Raw genomic sequence first — 26,280 nt, 5'->3', positions numbered from 1 at the left:
TGAAATCTTTCATTTTTTATTTTCATCTTTTATCTATAATATCTTAATTCATCTTTATTTTTGAAGGATTTTTTTTGAAGAATACAGTTAATTTTATTGTTTGTAATAATTATGGTCTATAAAATCACAGAAGGTACTGAATTAGCAGACTCTGACTGAATCATTGTCACTTGGGGAAATACAGGGATAGGTTCCTGTGAACCTCATAGCGTTTTTGTTAATGATAAGTATATAACTTTATTTTAGGTGTGTTTCTATTTAAAAAAACACATTATTTAATATATATTGTAGACTCATTAACATTGAACTCATGGCCAAGAGTACTATAACTCATGTCTGAATGAACCTTATCTAAAACATGTGTTTGCTCTGTAAGGTACATCATAATTTTGCTCTTAAGAACACGAGATAGTACTTCAACACTATGCTTAGGGCCCACATCAGAATCACCAACAAAAAGCATAGAAATGTAAACAGTGGGGGAATAGACTGCTAAAAGAATACTTGTTTACTGTATGGGAGCTGAAATGAGATGGCATAGGGTTGCTTTGTTTGACCTCACCTGATAGTGTATTCAGTATGTTGGGGGACTGGAATGTTTGGTTCCTCTGCACTTGCCCAGTTCTGTAAGTACTGACTTTCAGTTTATCAATTTAGTGAGTAGATTGGCATTAAGGAATCAGTGGTTCAGAATTGGGAAAGGAGTGTGTCAAGGCTGTGTATTGTCACTTGCTTATTTAGCTTATGTGCAGAGTGAAGTGAAGTGAAGTCCGACTCTTTGCGACCCCATGGACTATAGCCTACCAGGCTCCTCTCTTCATGGGATTTTCCAGGCAATAGTACTGGAGTGGATTGCCGTTTCCTTCTCCAGGGGATCTTCCCAACCCGGGGATCGAACCCTGGTCTCCCGCATTGTGGACAGATGCTTAACCGTCTGAGCCACCATAGACATCATGTGAAATGCCAGGCTGGATGAATCACAATGTGGAATCAAGATTGCAGGGAGAGAGATCAACACTCTCAGATAGGCAGATGATAACCCCTCTGTGGCAGAAAATGAAGAGAAACTAAAGAGCCTCTTGATGAGGGTGAAAGAGGAGAGTGAAAAAGCTGGCTTAAAAACTCATTATTCAGAAAGCTAAGATCATGGCATCTGGTCCCATCACTTCATGGTGAATAGAAGAGGGACAAGTGGAAACAGTGGCAAATTTTATTTTCTTGGGGTCCAAAATCACTGAGGATGGTGACTGCAGCTGCACCTTGGAAGGAAAGCTATGATAAACCTAGACAGCATATTAAAAAGCAGAGAGACATAACGTTGCCAACAAGGATCTGTATAGTCCAAGCTGTGGTTTTTCCAGTAGTCATGTGTGAATCTGAGAGTTGGACCATAAAGAAGATTGAGCGCCCATGATTTGGTGCTTTCAAATTGTGGTGCTGGAGAAGGCTCTTGAGCCTTTGGACTGCAGGGAAATCAAACCAGTCAATCCTAAAGGAAATCAACCCTGAATACTCATTGGAAGGACTGATGCTGAAGCTCCAATACTTTGGCCACCTGATGTGAAAGACTCATTGGAAGAGACCCTGATGCTGGGAAAAGATGGAGCTCAGGAGGAGAAGGGAGTGACGGAGGAAGAGATGGTTGGATAACATCACTAAATCAGGGGAAGTGAGTTTAAGCAAACCCTGGGAGATAGTGAAGGACAGGGAAGCCTGGTGTGCCCCAGTCCTTGGGGTCACAAAGACTCTGACATAACTTAGTGACTGAATAACAACAAAGGGTTGACTGCGCTCAATTCACTAGGTTTTCACTTTTTTTTTCTTCATCATTTTAAAGAATGTTCTATTATCTTTTGGGTTACATTGTTTCCAGTTGAGAAGTAGGTCATTCTTAATATTGTTTGCCTGCCCTTTTGGTTTTCAGTAATTTGATCTCTACAGTTATCTCTTTGTGGTTTTGTGTTTATCCTGCTTGTAGTTCATTGAGCTTCAGTGGCTGGTATTTTCTATCACGATTGTCAAATTTTAGGACATTAATAATCATAATTTTTCCCCCTATATTATTGTCTTTTGGGGGGACTCCATTTTACATATACTTTAACTGTGTGGATCACAGTAAACTGTGGAAAATTCTGAAAGAGGTGGGAATACCAGATCACCTGACCTGCCTCTTGAGAAACCTATATGCAGGTCAGGAAGCAACAGTTTGGACATGGAACAACAGACTGGTTCCAAATAGGAAAAGGAGTACATCAAGACTGTATATTGTCACCATACTTGTTTAACTTCTATGCAGAGTACATCATGAGAAACACTGGGCTGGAAGAAGCACAAGCTGGAATCAAGATTGCTGGGAGAAATATCAATAACCTCAGATATGCAGATGACACCACCCTTATGGCAGAAAGTGAAGAGGAACTAAAAAGCCCTTTGATGAAAGTGAAAGAGGAAAGTGAAAAAGTTGGCTTAAAGCTCAACATTCAGAAAACAAAGATCATGGCATCTAGTCCCATCACTTCATGGGAAATAGATGGGGAAACAATGGAAACAGTGTCAGACTTTAATTTTTTGGGCTCCAAAATCACTGCAGATGGTGATTTCAGCCCTTACTCCTTACAAGGAAAATTATGACCAACCTAGATAGCATATTCAAAAGCAGAGACATTACTTTGCCACAAAGGTCCATCTACTCAAGGCTATGGTTTTTCTAGTGGTCATGTATAGATGTGAGAGTTGGACTGTGAAGAAAGCTGAGTGCTGAAGAACTGATGCTTTTAAATTGTGGTGTTGGCGAAGACTCTTGAGAGTCCCTTGGACTGCAAGGAGATCCAACCAGTCCACCCTAAAGGAGATCAGTCCTGGGTGTTCATTGGAAGGACTGATGCTGAAGCTGAAATTCCAGTACTTTGGCCACCTCATGCAAAGAGTTGACTCATTGGAAAAGGCCCTGATGCTGGGAGGGATTGGGGGCAGGAGGAGAAGGGGACGACCAAGGATGAGATGGCTGGATGGCATCACTGACTCGATGGACATGAGTTTGGGTTAACTCCAGGAGTTGGTGATGGACAGGGAGGCCTGGTGTGCTGTGATTCATGGGGTCACAAAGAGTCGGACATGACTGAGCGACTGAACTGAACTGAATTTTCAGTTATAGCATTTCCATTTGGTTCTTTTTCTAGTCTGTGTTTTTCTATCAAGATTCTCTGTTCACTCATTATGTTGGTCTTCTACTGTACATATTTAGGAATTTTTGAAAGCTATTTTAATTTCTAATTAATATTCATTAATCCAACATTTACACTATTTCTTTTTATTTACATTGGCTGTTTTTTCTTATTCTCATTTTCTTGCTTCTTTTCTTGTCCAGTAATTTTTAAATTTTATACTGCTTGTCATGGATATGGTGATAGTTTCATTTTGGCAGGCAGTTGGTTGCTGACACTCACTTTGATCTTTTCAAGTCTTGATTTTAAAATTTGTGTGGGTTTAGAGCAGTGACTTACTTTTTCTTTAAGGGCAAAGTAGTAAATATTTTAGGCCTGCAGGTCATACAGGTTCTATCTAACTACTCCTCTTTGCCCTTATAGTGCAGAAGTAGCCATAGGCAAACGACGCACGAATGGACTTTTTCCAATACAGCTGTGGCCCGTGAGCCATATTTGCTGACTTGACCTAGAGTATCCCCTACTTTAGGGTTACGTAGTCCCACTCTTAAGGTGTGCCTTTCCTGGAGTCTTATTGTTATGCTTGGGATGTTGGTGAACTCTCTGCACTCTGACTGGCCAGCGCTTTTAGGTCAGGCCTTACAGCACAGTCTGACCTCCAGAATATCCACGCAGCTCACAGCGTGATCATAGATTAGTCTGCCGGGTCTTGGTAAGTCTTGTGATGTGTGTGTGCAGCGTTGTGTTCAGCCAGAGGTTTAAAGGGAACATCTGTCTAGATTTCTGGAGCTCCTTTTCTTTGAAGCTTTCCTTTGTATGTCACCCTGCTCCACAAATTTCAGACAACTCAACAGCTTCCTCTGCCCAGCAAGAGTGCAGTATCCTTGGGCAGCTCTGCCATGTGCTGTTGACAGCAAGTGCCTTGAGAAAGCCAGGGCACTCGGCTGGTGTGCTTCCCTCTTCTTAGGAATTATACTCCTGTGTGTGCTTCCCTCTTCTTAGGAATTATACTCCTGTGCTGCCTGTGGTCCAGTGTCTCAGGACAGTTGCTTCATATATTTGCCCAGTTTTATAGCTGTTTATGTTGGAAGGGTTAGTGTGATAAAATTACTCTCATAGCCAGAAGCAGAGGTTCTTCTCCATGATTTTAAAATGCAGTTTATTTTCCTTGTTTTATAAACTAGGTTTGATTTTACTGACCAGTTGGTTTTGAAATAAATGTGTCAGGGGAAACACTCAGCATAAGAGTGTGTGGACGTTGGTGAGACTGTGATGCGTGCTAAGTTGGTTCAGTCATGTTCGACTCTTTGCGACCCCATGGACTCCCACCAGGCTCCTCTGTCCTTGGGATTCTCCAGGCAAGAATGCCATGCCCTTCTCCAGAGATTGATAGTGTATATGTTTTCCAGTTTACCAGTAACAAATTCAAAATTGATAATGCCATTTTTACTTTTTTTGAGAAGTAATTTACTTAAAAAAGAAATCTCTAGTAAATTTTAGTTTTGAAACTGATTATTGTTTGGTAGAAGTAATTAGCATTCAAAGTTTGTAGTCCTAAGGCAGTTAGTCTAAACTTATATTCTAGTTTTAGGCTTTGGTAAGGAAAAGAATCTAGCACTAGGGCCTGTGTGAGGAATAGATCATGTAATTCAGTGATTCTGTTCCTTTTACTGAGGGTAATAAGGAAATTAGCGTATATCTGATTATAGTTTAAATTTCAAATTTCTAGCTTTGTCATTAACTAAGCTTTGAATAAGTTACTTTAAGTAAGTTACTCTGAGCTTTGGTAAGTAAAAATGCAGAGGATTAACAAAAATAAGGTAAGGTTGACTATATTTTAGAAAGTTATTGGGGCTGAATATGGTGAATTTGAGCATTACTGGATGTTAATATTCAGATATGCAGGAGAGGGAAGCATGGGTTTGAAAAGGAAGAAGTTTGTTTGATTGGCATAGATAATATGTTGAGATAAGTTTGGACAGTTAAATTGGGGGTTCCCTGGTGGCTCACATGGTAAAGCATCTGCCTGCAATGCAGGAGACCCAGGTTCAGGAAGATCCTTTAGAAAAAAGGGAATGGTGCCTCACTCCAGTATTCTTGCCTGGAAGGTTCCACTGACAGAGGAGCCTGGCGGGGCTACAGTCTGTGGGGTCGCAGAGTCGAACACAACGGAGTGACTAACATTTTCACTTTTTCAGTGCAGGCCTTAATATGTCTGAGAGTTTTTGGTATAATTCAGTGTATAAGCAGGAGCTCGTAAATGTCTTTTGAGCAAGAAAATAAACCAAATTGTTCTTTTTGATGGCTGTAGGGGAGAGACTTAATGAGTTCTAGATTCCTTTTGCCTATTTAGTGAAAACTTGTTTTTGTTTTTTCAATATGCCATTATGTTTTTACTTAGTTTGGGTATAATTAAGTCCCTAATATTTATTATTTCTCTGGCTGTCTGTTCAAATAGTACAAATGAGATTGATAGCTAAGGTTTTGGTTTCTTTGTTTTTGTTTCTCATTTTTAAAAAATCTGTCATTCTTTTATTTTTGACTCCTTTTTAAATTTATTTTTTAATTGGAGGAAAACTGTTCTGCAGTATTATGTTGGTTTCTGCCATACAACAGTTCAAATCAGCTACAATTTTATGTATATCTCCTCCCTGTTGACCCTCCTGTCCCCTCATCCCACCTCTCTAGTTAATCACAGAGCACCAAACTGGGTTCCCTGTGCTACACAGCAACTTCCCACCAGTAGTTTACACTTACGGTGTGTATGTGTTGATGCTACTTTCTCCATTCGTCTCACCCTCTTCTTCCGCCGCTCTGTCCACAAGTCCGTTTTCTGCATCTGTGTCTCCACTTCTTCCCTGCAGATAGGTTCATGAATACCATTTTTCTAGTTTCCATATATATGTGTTAATATATGATACTTGTTTTTCTCTTTCTGACTTACTTCCCTCTATATACTAGGCTGTAGCTTCATCCAGGTCACTAAAAGTAACTCAAATTCGTTCTTTTTAATGGCTGAGTAAATTTCCATTGTATACATATACTGCTTCTGCTTTATCCATTTGTCTGTTGATGGACATCTGGGTTGCTTCCGTGTCCTGGCTATTGTAGATAGTGCTGCAGTGAACATTAGGGTACATGTGTCTTTTGGAATTGTGGTTTTCTCAGAGTGTATGCCCAAGAGTGGGATTGTTGGGTCATATGATAGATTTATTTCTAGTTTTTTTAAGGAATGTCCCTACTGTTTACCATAATGGCTGTATCATTTTACATTCCCACCGACAGTGCAGGAGGGTTCTCTTTGCTCCACACCCCCTCCAGCATTTATTGTTTGTAGATTTTTTTGATGATGGCATTCTGAGTTGTGTGAGGTGATGCCTAGTTATAGTTTTGACGTGCATTTCTCCAGTAATGAGTGATGTTGAGCGTCTTCTCGTGTTTATTGGCCATCTGTATATCTTCTATGGAGAAATGTCTGTTTAGGTCTTCTGCCCATTTCTTGATTGGGCTGTTTTTGTTTTTCTGAGCTCTTATATTGTGATTTTATATTGTGCTTTTTAAATTTTGGATTTGTGCTTTTATATTTTCGAGATTAATCCTTTTTCAGTTGCTTCATTTGCACTTATTTTCTCCCATCTTGAGAGTTGTCTTTTAATCTTGTTTTTTGTTTCCCAGCAGTTCTCCTGGGTTCCCTTATCCTACTGCTCTCCACCTGGGTGCTTTTTCCCAATAAACTCTCTTGCTTTGTCAGCACATGTGTCTCCTCAGACAATTCATTTCCGAGCGTTAGACAAGAGCCCAGTTTCGGGCCCTGGAAGGGGTTCCTCTTCCTGCAGCAAATGGCGACTCTGGCGGGGACTCTTCTTCGCTGAGACTGACATCGTGACCACTCGGGGTACTCAGGGGCCAGCTTGCCTGCCAATGGACCAGACCCAGTGGCCGCAACTGGGACCCTTTTGTCCCTTGTCTCCTCCTGATGTGGACAGCTGGCCAGAGTGCCCCAACCAGTAAGGAACAAGAGACTTTATTGACCTCTCTTCCCATCCCTCTCTCTTTCCTCTCCTTAACCCTTCCTATCCTTCCCTGTTTTTCTAGTCCCCTGGTCCTGGACGCAGGGATCTGGTCGAACGGCCCTCAGCCTGAGCTAAGGATTGGAGACTGATCACCTCCTCTTGGCAGAGAACTCGAATTCTGGTTCTGGTCTGGTCTGATATCTGGTAGGGCCGAGTTCCAGTCCTCCCTTCTCTGGAGGCCCAGGGAAAAGTCCCGTAACGCCTGGGTATCTGTGGGTAGCAGGAGACGTCTATAAGGCCAACCCTTTTGCCCTCCACCTCCTGCCTCCTCCCCCTACTTCTTTTAACCTGGCTTCCTTTCCTCCCTTGAAATCTTTGATGTTAGTACTTGGATCTGAAGTTCTGTGTTTCTGTAGGAGGTTTTCTGAGAGACTGTGTTTTTGTATTTAAGGACTTCCCTGGTGGTGCAGAGGTTAAAGCGTCTGCCTGCAATGTGGGAGACCTGGGTTCGATCCCTGGATAGGGAAGATCCCCTGGAGAAGGCAATGGCAACCCACTCCAGTATTCTTGCCTGGAGAATCCCATGGATGGAGGAGCTTGGTGGGCTACAGTCCACGGGTCGCAAAGAGTCGGACACGACTGAGCGACTTCACTTTCACTATTGTTTCCTTTGCTGTGCAGAAGCATCTAAGTTTAATTAGGTCCCACTTGTTTATTTTTGTTTTTATTTCCATTACTATAGGAGGTGGGTCATTGAGGATCTTGCTGTGATTTATGTCAGGGAATGTATTGCCTATGTTTTCCTCTAAGAGCTTTATAGTTTCTGGCCTAACATTTACGTCTTTAATCCATTTGGAGTGTTTTCTTTTGTGTATGGTGTTAGGAAGTATTCTAGTTTTATTCTTTCACAGGTCGTTGTGCAGTTTTCCCAGCACCACTTATTAAAGAAGCTATCTTTTCTCCATTTTATATTCGTGCCTCTATTGGCAAAGATAAGGCGCCCATAGGTATGTGGGTTTATCTCTGGGCTTTCTTCTTGTTCCATTGGGCTATATTTCTGTTTTTGTGTCAACATCATACAGTCTTGATGACTGTAGCTTTGTAGTATAGTTTGAAGTCAGGAAGGTTTATTTCTCCAGCTGTGTTTTCCTTTCTCAAGATTGCTTTGGCTTTTCGGAGTCTTTGGTGTTTCCATGCAAACTGTGAAATGTTTTTGTTCTTCTGTGAAAAATGCTTTTGGTAGTTTGATAGAGATTACATTGACTCTATAGATTATTTTACGTAGTGTAGATGTTACATTGTGAAGTAGAAGCAAACAGTCAAATATTTTGGATAATTACAAGGTATTTGCTGGGAGACAATTTTTCTTGTTTCAGGAGCTCAAACTTATGGGGCTGATCAACTAGGAATATATAATTTACAACAAGCATTAGTGCATAAATACATCCCTCAGAAGGTAAAGCACTTGAGCTTGAGAGACCTTTTTCAGATCCCGGCTCTCTGGCATCCTAGCAGTATGACTTAGAGCAAGTTGTTTCTTTTTTCCCCTTCCTTCTCTCACAACTATTTAAGGTAGTTACTATTACTTTCCTTATTTCATACGAGGAAATGAAGCCCAGAAAGGCTCAGTAATAACTTTCTGAGGGTTGTACATTTATAAGTGACAGATCTGGGATTTGGACCCAGGCAGTTTGATCCCATGATTCATAGTGGGCCTTAGTGAGAGTCTGAGCAACTCTCTTCTTCAGGGCCAAATGTTAGTGATCTCTTCTGGATTTTTTTCCCTAAGCACTTTTAGAAATGGAATACTTGTTTTGTGGCTAATTTTGGATTGAATCTCATTTTACAAATGGGGATTTAAAAAAAATTTTTTAGTGAATATTTCAACTACCAATTTGTAAACTTTCTTACTTGACCAAGTGCCAGAAATATAATTTTTACTGTAAGAGTGATTCTGGATAGCAGTAAGGATATATTTTGGGAAAAAAAAAACTTTAAATTTTTGGCACAATTTTAGATATATTTTGCTTTTCCTATAATTTTAACGTAACAGGTTTCTAGTTCACTTTCCAAATAGACTGTCTCTGAATTAGTTGTTTTTTAACTATATTGTCTAGAAGAAAAAAACAACCATTTTGTTAGGAATTTGCTACCTTTTATTTAGATGGAGCAGCTTTGTAATTATTTGGTTTTTTCCTTTGACCCCCAAATCTCAGTTTTGTACAACATTTTAATTCATTATCTTAGCGGAAAGGAATTTTCAGATTATTATTTTACAAATGAGAAACTAATTTAACTAAGATTACAGAAGTCATCTTTTAAAAGTGTGTACACTGAAGCAGGAGCATGGATTTTAAATCTAGGCTGTGGTGTACTTTAGAGCAAGCTACTAGATTGTCATCTGTAAAAATTCTCATATTTCTCATTGGGTTGATGTGTAGATTAAGTATGAAAAGTCCTTGGCCTGGCAGTGAGCATGAAATAAATGCTAAGTATTAGAAAAAATAAAATGTGTATGCATATGTGCGCGTGTGTGTGTGCTAGGTCGCTTCAGTCATGTCTGACTCTTTACGACCTTAGGGACTGTAGCCCACCAGGCTCCTCTGTCCATGGGATTCTCCAGGCAAGAATACTGGAGTGGGTTGCCATGCCCTCCTCCAGGGGATCCTCCCAACCCAGGGATCAAACTGCGCCTCCTGCATTGCAAGCAGATTCTTTGCCACTGAGCCACCGGGGAAGCCCATGCATATGTGTACATTTTATAAAATCTCAAAAGGCAAAGTGTCTCAGTGGTGTGGGTGAGTGGTCTGTCCAGCCTGTGGTTCTGGGTTACAGGAGACTTTTAAATGCTTGTCATGGATTTCACCTCACCACCAATCTAAGAAGCGTTTATTTCTTTTTAAAATTGTCTATTTATTTATTTTGGCTGTGCTGGGTCGTTGTTGCTGTGTGAGGTTTTCTTCCGTTTCGGTGAGTTGCGGTGCACCGGTTTCTCTACTGGCTTCTCTTGTGGAGCACGGGTTCAAGGGCGTGTGGGCTTCGCTAGTTGCAGCATGCAGCTTCAGTAGTTGCAGCTCTCAGGCGCTAAAGCGCAGGATCAGTAGTTGTGGCACAGAGGCTTAGTTGCTCTGCGGCATGTGGGATTGTCTCAGATCTGGGATTGAACCCGCAGGTGTCCCCTGCGTTGGCAGCTGGATTCTTTACCACTGAATCACTAGGGAAGCCCTGAGAATCCTTTAGGTATCATACCTAGGAAGAATTTGTTTTTGCATGTTATGTGACTTTTTGAATTCTTTGAAAGGAATACCCTTGGAAGAAAAGTCTTTGTTCATGATAGCCACATCTCTGATTTCTCTTTTTTCCTGTTGATCAGGCTTGTCTAGCTTGTCCTTCCCAGTAGAAGTATCCAAGTTTATTATGTCCTGTACACGAAAGAAATACCTCCTGTCATCTCTCAAACTATTTCAAATTGTCTTTTGTTAGGGGGCTTTCTCTAGTGTAAACCAAAGATCTTTGGCATAAGATTGCCCACCAGCAGGTATAATATGACGTTGTACAAGGTTAATATACCAATATGTAGTGTATTAATGGGCTGCCATAACAAAACACCATAGACTAGGTAACTTAAACAAGGGAACTTTAATTCTTACAGTTATGAAGACTGGAAAGTCTTAAGACCAAAGCGTGGGCAAGTTAGGTTTCATTAAAGGCCTGTTTTCTTGGCGTATAGGTTGCTGCCTTCTCACTGTGTGCTCACATGACCTCTTCATGTGACCATGGTTCGACCCTCATGACCTCATGTATTCTTCTTTACCTCTGAAAGGCCCCGTTTTCAAACATGACTCACTGGACCTTAGGGCTTCAACATAATGAATTTGGGAGGAAACACAGTTTATAACATACGGCATATATTGGTTAAGAAAGGGAGCTCTGGAGTCTTGCTACTAATGTATTGCTGGAGTCTTTGTTACTTATGTACTGAGTGAGTTTCTTAATTTGTCTGTCTCTCAGTTTTTTAATCTGTTAAATGGGATATTAACAACACTGTAACAGTAGAATTATAATGAGTAAAATGAGTTCTTGCATCATGTAAAGCACTTAGAATAACAAATAGAGAATATGCATGATTTTCTGAAAGTGTTCTTCTAAATTGAACATGCTGCTGCTGCTAAGTCACTTCAGTTGTGTCCAATTCTGTGTGACCCCATAGACAAGCAGCCCACCAGGCTCCCTCGTCCCTGGGATTCTCCAGGCAAGAACACTGGAGTGGGTTGCCATTTCCTTCTCCAGTGCATGAAAGTGAAAAGTGAAAGTGAAGTCGCTCAGTCGTGTCCGACTCTTAGGGACCCCATGGATTGCAGCCTACCAGACACTTCCATCCATGGGGTTTTCCAGGCAAGAGTACTGGAGTGGGGTGCCATTACCTTCTCCAAAATTGAACATAGACCAATAAAAAAGAAAAGATTAGTGTATTAAAGCCATGATGATTCATAAAGTTAACATGTTATTGCCTCTTGGGAAATGATAGGTTCTATGGATATCATTTAATCAATTTTGTAAATTATAATTTAATCTGAATTAATGGAACTACTAATGGTACTACTTTTTCCTTTCCATCTTGACTTTTTCTCTGTAGATTAAGTTTTGTGTTAACTCATTACAAACTGAACCCCTTGCTTGCTGCTCTTTAGTCTCCTTCCAGCTCTGTCTTTATTTCTGCTGAGGATATATTCTATTTGTTTTTCAGATGAGACACTTTTTGCTCTTCCTGCTGCATCTGAGCCTGTGATACACTCCTCTGCAGGCAAGTTCTTTCTGCTAGCCTATTATCTTCTGTGTATTCTAACTTTTAACTTTTTAGTTTTGTTAACTATGCTTAGTAGTTTGAATTTACGAAAAATTAGCATGATTCCAAGAATGTTTGTCTGCTGACCAAGTTGAAATTTGCATTTTATATGCTGTATCCAAGAGAGAAATGGGCAGAAACCTGATTAATAATTGGAAATGTGTAAGGAATTCTTGGACCCTTGATTTACGTTTACTTATTGACTAATCATTTCCTCCAAATACAGTTTATTTTCTTATAGCTGAAAGGCTTTCACAGAAAAGAATGCCAGTCTATGGCATTTAATTATCCAGTGCCCCATCTTTCCTGTACTGTCGGTCAAACTCTCTTTTCAAATTCTCATTTCTTCCTCTAAGACTAGTTAATAGTAGTTTTTCTCAGTTAATTTTACTTGAGGTATTTCTCAAAGACTTGATGTCTTTGCATGGCATATAATTGCCTTTATAGCCATGCACATGTTTTTTGGCCATAGCTTTAATTTCCTCAATAATTATTCAGTCTACTTGATTATTATTTATAAACTAAATGTTATTAGCATTTTAGTTAACAGTAAGTCTTTACTAACCCTATTTTTAGAATCTGTAATAAAACTTGCATTAACTCTGAGCATTAGTATCAGAGCACTGGCATTCTCTAACTTTCCTTTCTGTCCACGGTCACAGAAAAAATTATGGATTTGAAGGAGCAGCCAGGTAACACTGTTTCTGCTGGCCAAGAGGATTTTCCATCTGTCCTGCTTGAAACTGCTGCTTCTCTTCCTTCTTTACCTCCTCTCTCGGCTGCTTCTTTTAAAGAACGTGAATACCTTGGTGATTTACCAGCAGTACTACCCACTGAGGGAACACTTCCAGAAATTTCAAATGAAGCTTCTAAAGCATTCTCAGAGAAGGCAAAAAATCCATTTGTAGAGAGAAAGTTAACCGAGTTTTCAGAATTGGAGTACTCAGAAATGGAATCATCATTCAGTGGCTCTCAAAAAGCAGAACCTGCCATAACGGTAGCGAATCCTAGGGCCGAAATAGTTGTGAGGAGTAAAGATAAAGAAGAGGACTTAGTTAGTCGTAACATCCTTCATACTCAGCAGGAGTTATCTACAGTCCTTACGAAATCCGTTACAGAAGATAGAGTTCTGTCTCCAGAAAAAACAAAGGACAGTTTTAATGAAAAGGGAGTTGCAGCAGAAGCTTCTATGAGGGAGGAATATGCAGACTTCAAACCGTTTGAGCGAGTATGGGAAGTGAAAGATACTTACAAGCAAGATAGTGATGTTTTGGCTGCTGAAGGTAATATAGAGAGCAAATTGGAAGGTAAAGTGGATAAGAAACGTTTTTCAGATAGCCTTGAACAAACAAATCCTGAAAAAGATAGTGAAAGCAGTAATGATGACACTTCATTTCCCAGTACACCAGAGGCTATAAGAGGTGGTTCAGGAGCATACATCACGTGTGCTCCCTTTAACCCAACAACTGAGAATGTTTCAACAAACATTTTCCCCTTGTTGGAAGATCATACTTCGGAAAATAAGACAGATGAAAAAAAGATAGAAGAAAAAAAGGCACAAATTGTAACAGAGAAGAATGCAAGCGCCAAAGCATCAAACCCTTTCCTTGTGGCGGCACAGGAGTCTAAGACAGATTACGTTACAACAGATCATGTGTCAAAGGTGACCCAGGAAGTAGTGGCAAACATGCCTGAAGGTCTAACCCCAGATTTGGTTCAGGAAGCATGTGAAAGTGAATTGAATGACGCTACTGGTACAAAAATTGCCTTTGAAACAAAAATGGACCTGGTTCAAACTTCAGAAGCTGTGCAGGAGTCACTTTACCCCATAACACAGCTTTGCCCATCTTTTGAAGAATCTGAAGCTACTCCTTCACCGGTTTTGCCTGACATTGTCATGGAAGCACCGTTAAATTCTGTAGTTCCTAGTTCTGGTGCTTCTGCAGTGCAGCTCAGTTCATCACCATTAGAAACTCCTCCTTCAGTTAATTATGAAAGCATTAAGTTTGAGCCTGAAAATCCCCCACCATATGAGGAGGCCATGAATGTATCACTAAAAAAAGAATCAGGAATGAATGAAGAAATCACAGAGCCTGAAAGCATTAGTGTAGCTGTTCAGGAAACAGAAGCTCCTTATATATCTATTGCATGTGATTTAATTAAAGAAACAAAGATCTCTACTGAACCAACTCCAGATTTCTCTAGTTATTCAGAAACAGCAGAAGTTGCACAGCCAGTGCCCGAGCATTCTGAGCTAGTTGAAGATTCCTCCCCCGATTCTGAACCAGTTGACTTATTTAGTGATGATTCAATACCCGAAGTTCCACAAAAACAAGATGAAGCTGTAATACTTGTGAAAGAAAATCTCACTGAAATTTCATCTGAGTCAATGACAGGACATGAAAATAAGGGAAAACTCAGTGCTTCACCACCACCTGAAGGAGGAAAACCGTATTTGGAGTCTTTTCAGCCCAGTTTAGGCATCACAAAAGATACCTTAGCACCTGATGAAGTTTCAGCATTGACCCAAAAGGAGAAAATACCTTTGCAGATGGAGGAGCTCAATACTGCAGTTTATTCAAGTGATGGCTTATTCATTGCTCAGGAAGCAAACCTAAGAGAAAGTGAAACATTTTCAGATTCATCTCCAATTGAGATTATAGATGAGTTCCCTACCCTTGTCAGTTCTAAAGCAGATTCTTCTCCTACATTAGCCAGGGAATACACTGACCTAGAAGTATCCCACAAAAGTGAAATTGCTGACATCCAGGATGGAGCTGGGTCATTGGCTTGTGCAGGATTGCCCCATGACCTTTCTTTCAAGAGTACACAACCTAAAGAGGAAGAAGTTCGTGTCCCAGATGAGTTCTCCAAAGATAGGGGTGATGTTTCAAAGGTGCCCGTACTGCCTCCAGATGTTTCTGCTTTGGCTGCTCAAGCAGAGATAGGCAGCATAGAAAAACCCAAAGTTCTTGTGAAAGAAGCTGAGAAAAAACTTCCTTCTGATACAGAAAAAGAGCGAAGATCACCATCTGCTATATTTTCAGCAGAGCTGAGTAAAAATTCAGGTAATCAATCCATACATTATTGTGTGCTTTCTTGCCACCTTGTGACTTGTGGAACATTCTACCTTTTGTGTAGCGTGTTATGTTTATAGGGTCTAAATATATCACATCAGTAAGAATTCTTTTTACTGGCTCAGTTAAAGGTTTTAGTGGCCCCCCCCCAACTCTTGCACTCATCACTCACTCTTGCTCTTAACTTGCCAACAATTATTTGTTGGTAATTTTTATATTGCACCACAGAACTGGAACAAAATTTTATTAGAATTGACTTCAACATCTATTTCTTTCTTCTCTTTTGCTTTAGTGTTTCCTAATAGCATCAAGAGCAAGAGGTATTAAAAACAAAGTATTTTCAGATATATTTACTTTTGTTTTCCCAGAAATATCTTCATTTTAAAATCTTAAGGAAAGAACATTTCTGTTACTTGTCTCTACTGTTTCAGTATAATGCAGTAATTCCAGTAATAGGTGTAAAGTTAAGCATATTGAGTATTAGACATTTTGTTGAAGTGTGCATTGAGGTATGCTATTAATTCTCCTGGAAAGTACTAATTCTCATTTTTTTCTTGTGACTCCACATTTCCCACATACCTGATTTGTGTAAAGTAACTTGTGCATTTGTTTTTATTTAGCATCCTAATTTAGATGTGTTTTCTATAAAAATATGTAGTGATTACTATGAATTCACTGAATATACTTAGGCATTGGAGATAGGTAGTACTGGTGGCAGAGACCAGTTTACAGTTTGTTGCTATAATCAAAGAAAGGGGAGATCATGAGCGTTAAGGCAATGGGATGGGCACAGAGACGTAAGTAATAGTGTTTGATTGGAATCGGACATGAAGATAAGGGGAGGAGTTAAAGCTTTCTCTGGGGAACCTGGGTTCCTTTCATGTGCAGATACATGGATGGCAGTGTGAGAAACCGAGTTGGAAACATGAGACAATAAAGTGGGTTTAATGGGAGAAAATGCTCAGTTTTTTTTTTAAAGAGTGCTCAGTGTTTATTAGACATAGTAGTATATATTGCCTGTAGATGATTCATGTGCAAGGCAGAGGCCTTTTTAAAATGGTTTTTAATTGGAGTGTAATTGCTTTACAGTGTAGTGCTAGTTTCCGCTGTGCATCAGCTGTATGTATAGTATATTCCCTCCCTCTAGAACCTCCCTCCCACCCAGCCCTGTCCCACCCCTCTAGGTCATCAGAGCATGGAGCTGAGCTCCTCATGTTACACGGTAGCTTCCCATTAGTTATCTGTTAGCATGGCCGTGTTTCTATGGCAGTGCCACTCTCAGTTCATCCCACCCTCTCCTTCCCATCTGTGTCCGCAAGTCTGTTCCCTGACTGCAGCTCTATTCCTGCCCTGCAAATTGGTTCATCAGTACCATTTTTCTAGATACCACATATATGTTTTTCTCTTTCTGACATACTTCACTGTGTGTGTCAGACTCTGGGTTCATCCCTGTCACCAGATGACCAATAAAAATTCAGTTCTGAGAATGTTGTAATTAAGGTACCTATGTGACATCCAAGAATGAGAGAGATTATACATAAGAAGCTCTTGAGAGAGACCTTAACTGTATGCATGTATTTACTGTGGACTCGAGGCAGTAGTTAAAGCCACAGACGTCAACTACAGGGGAAGGGTTACAGGTGAAAGAATTGATCAACATAAACAAATTCTGGAGAGGCTTAGTTAAGATAAGGATCGAGGATTTGTCAGAAGGAAGGGAGTTGTAATGGTCATCTCTGTTCTCAGAGGGCTAATGATTTTCTACATCCTTGTTTGTGATCTAGGTGTTTTTTTCTTTTAATTTCTGTATCTTCATACTGAATATACTTTTAAATGTGAAAACATTAATCAGTGTTAAATAAAAATTAAACTTGCTCAGATAATTTATTATCTCCCATTTGTTCTCCCTGTTTTCTTAAAATGATATTTATAGGCAGGATTCAATTTTAATTGGGGGGAAAAAGACTGATTTTAATCAGCAAAGGAGATGAGCAAAATGTGATGCAGACTTTCATGCCTTGTTGATATTTTTAGATGAAATTAATTAGGAGAAAAATGAATGCTAGTCTTCTTTTCCCTTGATAAAAAGGTATTTTATCAAAATGTATTTTTTGCTTTGTTTTTTATACTTATTGGGATATAGTTGATAAACACTATTGTATTAGTTTCAGGTTGTGCAGTCAAGTGAATCTGTTCTGTATCTCATATATCCACTCTCTTTTAGGTTCTTTTCCCATATAGGCCATTATAGCATATTGAGTAGAGTTCCCTGTGCTATATATTAGGTCCTTATTAGTTATCTATTTTATATGTAGTAGTGTGTAAATGTTAATCTCAGTCTTCCAATTTATCCTTCCCCTTTCCTAACTGCCCCCCCCCCCCACATAACCACAAGTTTATTTTCTATATCTGTGACTATTTCATTTTTGTAAATAAGTTTATTTGTACACTTTTTTTTAGATTCAACATAAAAGCGGTATCATATGATATTTGTCTTTCTCTGTCTGACTTCACTCAGTATGACAAAGAGTACAGCATGGAAAACGGAGAAAAAGAGTCACTTATATAGTGGAGAAGCCTGAAATACTCCCTCAGCCAGGTGCCAGGGTTAACATCCACAGTGATAAGCTATGCTGATATTCTGGACCCAAACTGAGGGACATCCTACAAAATAATCTGGCTAGTACTTCTCAAAACTGTCAAGGTCATCAGAAACAGTGGCGTCTGAGAAACTAAGGAGACATGATGATTAAATGTAATGTGATAGCCTGGATGGAATACTAGGACAGAAAGAGGAGATTATGTGAAAACTAAGAGAACCCAAATAAAACGTGGACTTTAGTTAATGAAAATGTATCACTATTGACTCATTATATGTGACAAGTATACCATAGTAATATAATAAGAAACTGAGTACAGGGTATATGCTAACTCTCTGTAATATTCTTGTGATTTTTCTGTTAATCCAAAACTATTGTAAAATAAAAAAGTTTATTAAATGTTCTTTTTAAAAAGGCCTAGAAATTACCTGGCATATATAGGCATTCAACAAGTGGTAGCTTTTTTATTTTTTAAATGATTTTTGCCATTTTGAAAAATAAAGGAAGCATTTTTTTGTTTTAATTTGAATTTTTTTGATTACTTATGGATCTGGACCATTTTTTAAAGCTTCTCTTTGCTTTTTATATTCATGCCCTTTATCTGGTTCAGTCAAGCTGTATTCTTTTTACTTTTTTGGCTATACCGCATGACCTGTGGGATCTTAGTTCCCTGACGAGGGATTAAACACGGCCCACTGTGGTGAAAGCACTGAGTCCTAACCACTGGACAACCAGGGAATTCCCTCAAAGTGTATACTTAATAATAAAATGTAAATACTCGTTTCTCTCAGTTCATAATTATGAACGTTCATTATGTTACTTTTTGCTTCATTGTACCTCATTATTTAGAGGCTGAGCATTTCATATATGTTCTTTATTTTCTTTAAAAAAGATTCGTAACTAAAGATTTATGCTTTTGGTAACTTGATGGTTTTTATTTTTTGCTTAAGATATATTATGATTATCATTGGCATTTTAATTTTTCACTTTCCACTTATTTTAAATATAAATATCTAAGTTAAAATATTTTAATAATTGCTTAAATTTGTACTACTAAATTTAGACCCATATAGTGAAACTTCTGAATAGTTAACTGATAGCACTACCAGATGACAATTGAAATGTTTTTCTCAGATGACGAATGGAAATCTCAGTTTGGCATAGAGTGACAGTTCAGGGATATAAATGTATAATGATTGGAAGATCATTAACAATACTAAGGGCACAAAGAGGCTCTATCTACCTTGGGATATTAGGAATGGCTTCACAAAGAGATGCTACTTTAAAAGTTAGAGTTAGCAAATGTGAGTAAACATATAGACTTATTCATTTATATAAATATGATAAAAGTTTTCTAGATCCTGTTTTGATATTTTGGGGGCAGTGTGTGGGTATTATGGTCAGTATGTAGAAACTTATTCACTTGAAGCTACGGACAGATGAATTTGCAAACTGGCCATGACGGACTCGGTGAAAAGAAACATCAGGTTTATTCAGAACTAAAATGAAAAACCAATCTGTGTTAAAAAAGGGTTTATTACACATTAGATGCTGAATTTCCTGTGACTGGAATTAAGCTGAATTTTTAGGAAACCTATGGTACCACTTGAGTTTTTAACATAATTGCTTTTTTAAAAACAACTTTAATTTGGGAGTAATTTCAAACTTAAAAACAATTGCAAAAATAAAGGTACAAAGAATGTGTTACACTTTTCATCTAAATTTACCTACTAACATTTCCCCTTTTGCTTTATTATTTATGATCTCTTTTAGTAAATAACTAGACAGTTCAGTTCAGTCGCTCAGTCGTGTCCGACTCTTTGCGACCCCATGAATCGCAGCACACCAGGCCTCCCTGTCCATCACCAACTCCCAGAGTTCACTCAGATTCACATCCATTTAGTCAGTGATGCCATCCAGCCATCTCATCCTCGGTCGTCCCCTTCTCCTCCTGCCCCCAATCCCTCCCAGCAGCAGAGTCTTTTCCAATGAGTCAACTCTTCGCATGAGGTGGCCAAAGTACTGGAGCTTCAGTTTTAGCATCATTCCTTCCAAAGAAATCCCAGGGCTGATCTCCTTCAGAATGGATTGGTTGGATCTCCTTGCAGTCCAAGGGACTCTCAAGAGTCTTCTCCAACACCACAGGTCAAAAGCATCAATTCTTTGGCTCTCAGCCTTCTTCACAGTCCAACTCTCACATCCATACATGACCACAGGAAAAACCTTGACTAGACGGACCTTAGTTGGCAAAGTAATGTCTCTGCTTTTGAATATGCTATCTAGGTTGGTCATAACTTTTCTTCCAAGGAGTAAGCGTCTTTTAATTTCATGGCTGCAGTCACCGTCTGCAGTGATTTTGGAGCCCAAAAAATTAAAGTCTGACACTGTTTCCACTGTTTCCCCATGTATTTCCCATGAAGTGATGGGACCGGATGCCATGATCTTCATTTTCTGTATGTTGAGCTTTAAGCCAACTTTTCGCTCTCCTCTTTCACTTTCATCAAGAGGCTTTTGAGTTCCTCTTCACTTTCTGCCATAAGGGTGGTGTCATCTGCATATCTGAGGTTATTGATATTTCTCCCGGCAAGCTTGATTCCAGCCTGTGTTTCTTCCAGTCCAGCGTTTCTCATGATGTACTCTGCATATAAGTTAAATAAGCAGGGTGACAATATACAGCCTTGACGTACTCCTTTTCCTATTTGGAACCAGTCTGTTGTTCCATGTCCAGTTCTAACTGTTGCTTCCTGACCTGCATACAGATTTTTCAAGAGGCAGGTCAGGTGGTCTGGTATTCCCATCTCTTTCAGAATTTCCCACAGTTTCTTGTGATCCACACAGTCAAAGGCTTTGGCATAGTCAATAAAGCAGAAATAGATGTTTTTCTGGAAGTCTCTTGCTTTATCCATGATCCAGTGGATGTTGGCAATTTGATCTCTGGTTCCTCTGCCTTTTCTAAAACCAGCTTGAACATCAGGGAGTTCACGGTTCATGTATTGCTGAAGTCTTGCTTGGAGAATTTTGAGCATTACTTTACTAGCATGTGAGATGAGTGCAATTGTGCGGTAGTTTGAGCATTCTTTTGCATTGCCTTTCTTTGGAATTGGAATGAAAACTGACCTTTTCCAGTCCTTTGGCCACTGCTGAGTTTTCCAAATTTGCTGGTATATTGAGTGCAGCACTTTCACAGCATTATCTTTCAGGATTTGAAACAGCTCAACTGGAATTCCATCGCCTCCACTAGCTTTGTTCATAGTGATGCTTTCTAAGGCCCACTTGACTTCACATTCCAAGATGTCTGGCTCTAGATTAGTGATCACATCAATTAGTTCCTCTTCACTTTCTGCCATAAGGGTGGTGTCATCTGCATATCTGCGGTTATTGATATTTCTCTAGTGATAACTAGACAATGGATACATAAAAACACCCTTTTTTCCAGAGCCCATGAGATAAGTTTTGTACATTCTGTGTTACCCCTAAATAACTTCAAAAAGGGATATTCTGTTACATAACCTCAGTACAGCTATTAACTTTGTAACTTTACATTGATAACGGTGCTTTTTTCTAATCTACCATTCATATTCCAGTTGTTAGTTGACCTAGTGTCCTCTACTGTAGGGTCCAGTCTAGAGCCAAGTTTTATATTGTTACGTTGCCTTTGGTTCCTTTAATCTGCAGCATATCCAGTTTTTCTCTTAATGACTAACATTTTTGAAGAACACAGGCCCTTTCCCTTCTCTCATTTTAGTAGAAAATTCCTTTTTTTTTTTTTTTTTGCATTTGTGTAATGTTTGTTAGTGATTAGATTGAGGTTATGATTCATGGCCAAAATGAAGATGGTGTAGTGCCCCTCTCATGATGTCAATCTGGAGGTACCTACTATCCATCAGTCCTTCATTGATGAGGTTAATCTAGGCCATTTGATCAAGTGGTTCCTGATTTCCTTATATGATTATTGTCCTCTGTGACAGCTGATGGGTGACACTGCAAATATCCTGCCCTTTATTAAAATTCTTTCCCTAGATTTAGTGTCTATTGATGAATCTTGGTTGATTTATTCTTTACCACTAAATTTACAAAAGATGATTTTCCAGTTCTAAAACTTCCTCCACATTTGTCAGTCAATACCAGTGTTCTGCTCGTAGCAAGAAATCTGTTTTTCCGTTAGTTGACTAATTAATTATCAGTATGGATCCATGAATTTCTCTTTTCCCCTAATGGTTTACAAATCATTACCATACTTAAATTATTTTGGTTATAAACTGACCCAGATTTGAAGGGCTCCCCTTCGAGTTGGCTCAGTGACATGCAGCTGTCCTTTTAAGTGAAGAGGGAAACACTTCTACTTTCTAACATAATGAAATGTTCTAGGCTCATCTTTTGCCCACTTTGTCCCAGACACAAAGTCAGCAGTTTCTCCAAGGGTCCCTGATTCCTTTCAGTGATCAAGAGCTGGATGCAAAATACGAAGAGTTGTACTTTGCTCCTGTGGGATCTGTGCATTTTAGCCCTTTCAATGGACAGAGGGAGGAAATACTTGTATACACACAAAGGAATAAACATAAGTACATCCATGTATTTACGAAGTCATGAGTTTATATATACTTCCAGATCCAAAACATTCCTAGAGTACTGTTTCTTGCTTCCCTCATTTCACATTTGTATTTTCCCTCAGATGGTAGAGAATCTGCTTGTAATGTAGGAAACACGGGTTCCATCCCTGGGTCGGGAAGATCCCCTGGAGAAGGGGAATGGCTTTCCCACTGCAGTATTCTTGCCTGGAGAATTCCTTGGACAGAGAAGCTTGGCAAGCTACAGTCCATGGGGTTGCAGAGAGCCAGACACGACTGAGTGACTTAACACTTTTCTATAGTGAGAACATGACTCCTCACACTTATTAATTTGTTTAATCCTTGAATGCATCTAAAATAGTCTTAGAATGTCTTATAATATCATTATAATAAAATAATGAGGATTATTTTTCAAATCCACCTGACAACCTGCCTCAGCCCTGCGCAGTTACTTGGATTGGTTTTATTTTCCCTTTTCCTTCCATTTTCCCCCACTCCAGTGTGGTTATACTACTCATTTGAAATAAAGTTAGGTTTGTTTCAGTTCGCTTTCACAAAACATTTGGGATGTTTTTAAACTTAAGTATTTTGCACGGCCAAGGAAAGCCTAATCATTTGCATTTTACCCGGAAAGGAGGGACTGCCATTTATGGGACGTCTTCTAAGCACCAAGAACGTTCACGTAAGTCATCTCATTTAGTCTTCATCATAATCTGAAAGAGGGAATCACTTAAGGATGAAAAAACCTAAGTCCAGGAATGTTAAGAAACTTCTCCAAGGTTGCATAGCAAATTAGGTATAGTAAACACAATACCTTTTGAGCTTCTACTGTGTTTCAGATATTGGGCTAACTTTGCAAAATAATTTTTTATTGAAATATAGTTGATTTACAATGTGTTAGCTTCAAGTGTACAACAAAGTGAAACAGTTATGCATATACCCAATCTTTAATAGATTCTTTTCTCATATAGGTCTTTATAGAGTATTGAGTAGAGCTCATTGTGCTATACTATAGGTCCTTATTATATATTTTATATGTAGTAGTATGTATATGTCAGTCCTAGTCTCAATTTATCCCTTCCCCCTGGTAACTATAAGTTTGTTTTCTACATGTCTGACTCTATTTTTGTTTTGTAAATAAGTTCATTTGTACCTTTTTTTTTTTTAATAAGATTCTGCATATAATCAATATGGGGCTTCCCATGTGGCGCTAGTGGTAAAGAACCTGCCTGCCAGTGTAAGGTGGCAGAGACGTGGGTTTGATCCCTGGGTTGGGAAGATCCCCTGAAGGGAGGGCATGGTAACCCACTCCAGTATTTTTGCCTGGAGAATCCCATGGACAGAGGAGCCTGGCGGGCTACAGTCCATAGGATCTCACAGAGTAGAACACGACTGCAAGTGACTTAGCACGCAAGCACGTAAGCAGTATGTGATATTTGTCTTTCTCTGGCTTGCTTCAGTCAGCATGATCATCTCGATAGATCCATGCATGTTGCTGCTTCAAAAAGTATAATTACAGTAACGTCTTCTCCCTTTCTTAACCAGCTGGCATTATTTTGTTCTTTTTTGTGGCTGAGTAATATTCCATTGTATATATGTACCATATCATCTTTATCCACTCTGTTGACAGTCATTTAGGTTGCTTCCATGTCTGACTGCTGTAAATAGTGCTGCCGTGAACATTATGCTGCATATGTCCTTTTGAATTATGATTTTCTCAGGGTATATGCCCAGTAGTGGGATTGCTGGGTCATCTGGTAGCTCTATTTTTAGTTTTTTAAGGATCCACCATACTGTTCTCCATAATGGTTGTACCAATTTACATTCCCACTAACACTGTAGGAGGGTTCCCTTTTCTCGACACTCTCTCCAGCATTTATTGTTTGTAGATTTTTTGTTTTTGATGATGGCCATTCTTACTGGTATGAGGTGATATTGTAGTTTTGACTTGTATCTTTCTAATAATTAGCGATGTGAACATCTTTTCATGTGTTTGTTGACCATCTTTACGTCTTTGGAGAAATGTCTGTTTAATTCTCCCCATTTTTGGATTGGGATGTTTGGTTTTTGATATTGAGCTGCATGAGCTGTTTGTATACTTTGGAGAGTAATCCCTTGTCAGGACTTGTACTAATTTTTGACCTTCTAATAGTTAGAAAACCCATTGCTCTGTTGATTACCAACAATTAATATTTATTAATTTTTTTAAAAAATTTGATAGTTAATGACTTACACATTATACAAAATTCAAAAAGTATAATTACAGTAACGTCTTCTCCCTTTCTTAACCAGCTGTCTAGTGTACCTTCCTAGAGTCATTTACTAGGACTTGCTTCGTAAGTATCCTTCCAGACATTGTGTACTTGGCTTTTTTTTTTTTTAAACCTTTAGTAGTTTGACAGGTTAAAGTAACTATCTTGGTGTTTTGATCTTTGATTATTAATGAAAGTGAACATGTTCCACATATTTATGGATTATTTGTATTTCTTGTTTGAAGTGCCTGTTCATCCCCTTTGCCCATGTAAAATTTAGAATCACCTCTTTCTGATTTTGAGAGTTCTTTGTATACAGAACAAAGATGCAAATTTTTGTCATTTTATAATTTTCCCTTAGTTTTCTAAATTTTATTTTACTTTTTAGTGGATATTTTCAGTTTTCACATGGGAATATTTATAACCTTTAATTTATTTACTAATTTATAGCTTCATTTTTAATTTTTAATTTGGGCTTCCCTGGTGGCTCAGACGGTAAAGTGTCTGCCTGCAATGCGGGAGACCCAGGTTCGATCCCTGGGTTGGGAAGATCCCCTGGAGAAGGAAATGGCAGCCCATTCCAGTACTATTGCCTGGAAAATTCCATGGACTGAGGAACCTGGTAGGCTACAGTCCATGGGATCGCAGAGAGTCAGACACAACTGTGCGACTTCACTTTCTTTCTTTATGTTTAATTCCGATCTGTTCGAAATTGATTTTGAATTCTGGTCAAAGATCGTTTTATTCCACATGTTTTTTGGTGTTGGAGTTATTTTCATTTTCCATGGTACTTTGATCTAGTTCCTGACTGCCAATCAGTCCTGGGAAAGAGCTGGAAAATTGAGTAGTTTTTGCCAGATTGCATGTCTTGGGTTGGACAGTCAACTGTACTGTGGGTGTTGGTGCCATCTAGTGTTGGAGACAGAAAAGGGTATCTGTGGAATGCTCTGTAATCCACCATTTTCAGTTGGGCAAAGGAGTTTAGTGAGTTGTGCATATTTGCTTCACACTAAGAAATGACTTTGAAAATGACTTTATATATAAGAGGATTTTGAATTCAGGCACAACATATTGAATCAAACAAATGCTTGAATCATGCTATGATAAACATTATGAAGTGACCCTGAAGATTCCCCCAAACATGTATTCAGCGAAAACTTAAAAGTTTTCAAGGATTTGTTCAAAACTTAATGACTATTTAATTCCAAATTTTAAAATGCTTTGGATCTTTTGTATTTATTTTGGATTATAATATAAGAAATCAATGTTTATTTAGTTCTCATTGAGTAGTATCACTTTCAATTTCTTTATGGTTTGTAGCATTCATTTTTAGCAGCTTATATGAAATTGTTTATAGATCTTAGAATGTTCATTATTTTTTGGTTATTTTTAGCTTGTTCATTTTCTAGAATACAGTCTTTGTTCATGTCTTAGGTTCAATTCAGTAATTAATGCTGAAGTGCTATAATTTAGTCCATAGAGGGCATTATATTACAGCATATGGTGTTAAGCATTATACTTTAATCCCTTTCAGTAATGGGACATATGTTTAGTTTCATACTTTGGTATAGCTCAGAATAATTAAATTTTGAAGTAAGTGTAAAACTACTCTGTAACTATAACTTTTTTATTACAAATTCCTGTTGTCCATTGCTGGAAAGTAGAAATAATTTTTTTAGTTATTAAGAATTGTATACTAGCAACTGCCAATTTAGAGAGTAGCACTTCAACCCAAATGATCCCTTCTTTCTCACCTTATT

At 38.7% G+C, this 26,280-nt stretch overlaps 1 protein-coding gene across 1 annotated transcript in view; it reads left to right on the top strand.

The window, feature by feature from the left end:
* RTN4 (reticulon 4) overlaps positions 1-26,280 on the top strand; it is a 74,471-nt gene that overhangs the window by 10,069 nt on the left and 38,122 nt on the right. The window contains exons 2-3 of the mRNA XM_052648004.1: positions 11,925-11,981; positions 12,686-15,091. Of these exons, the coding sequence (XP_052503964.1) occupies positions 11,925-11,981; positions 12,686-15,091 (2,463 nt within the window). The remainder of the gene's footprint in view (positions 1-11,924; positions 11,982-12,685; positions 15,092-26,280) is intronic.

The sequence above is a fragment of the Budorcas taxicolor genome, chromosome 11 (assembly GCF_023091745.1).
Source record: "Budorcas taxicolor isolate Tak-1 chromosome 11, Takin1.1, whole genome shotgun sequence".
NCBI lineage: Eukaryota > Metazoa > Chordata > Mammalia > Artiodactyla > Bovidae > Budorcas > Budorcas taxicolor.
The sequence above is the reverse complement of the archived record's forward strand: the minus strand, read 5'-3'. Positions and strand labels throughout refer to the sequence as shown.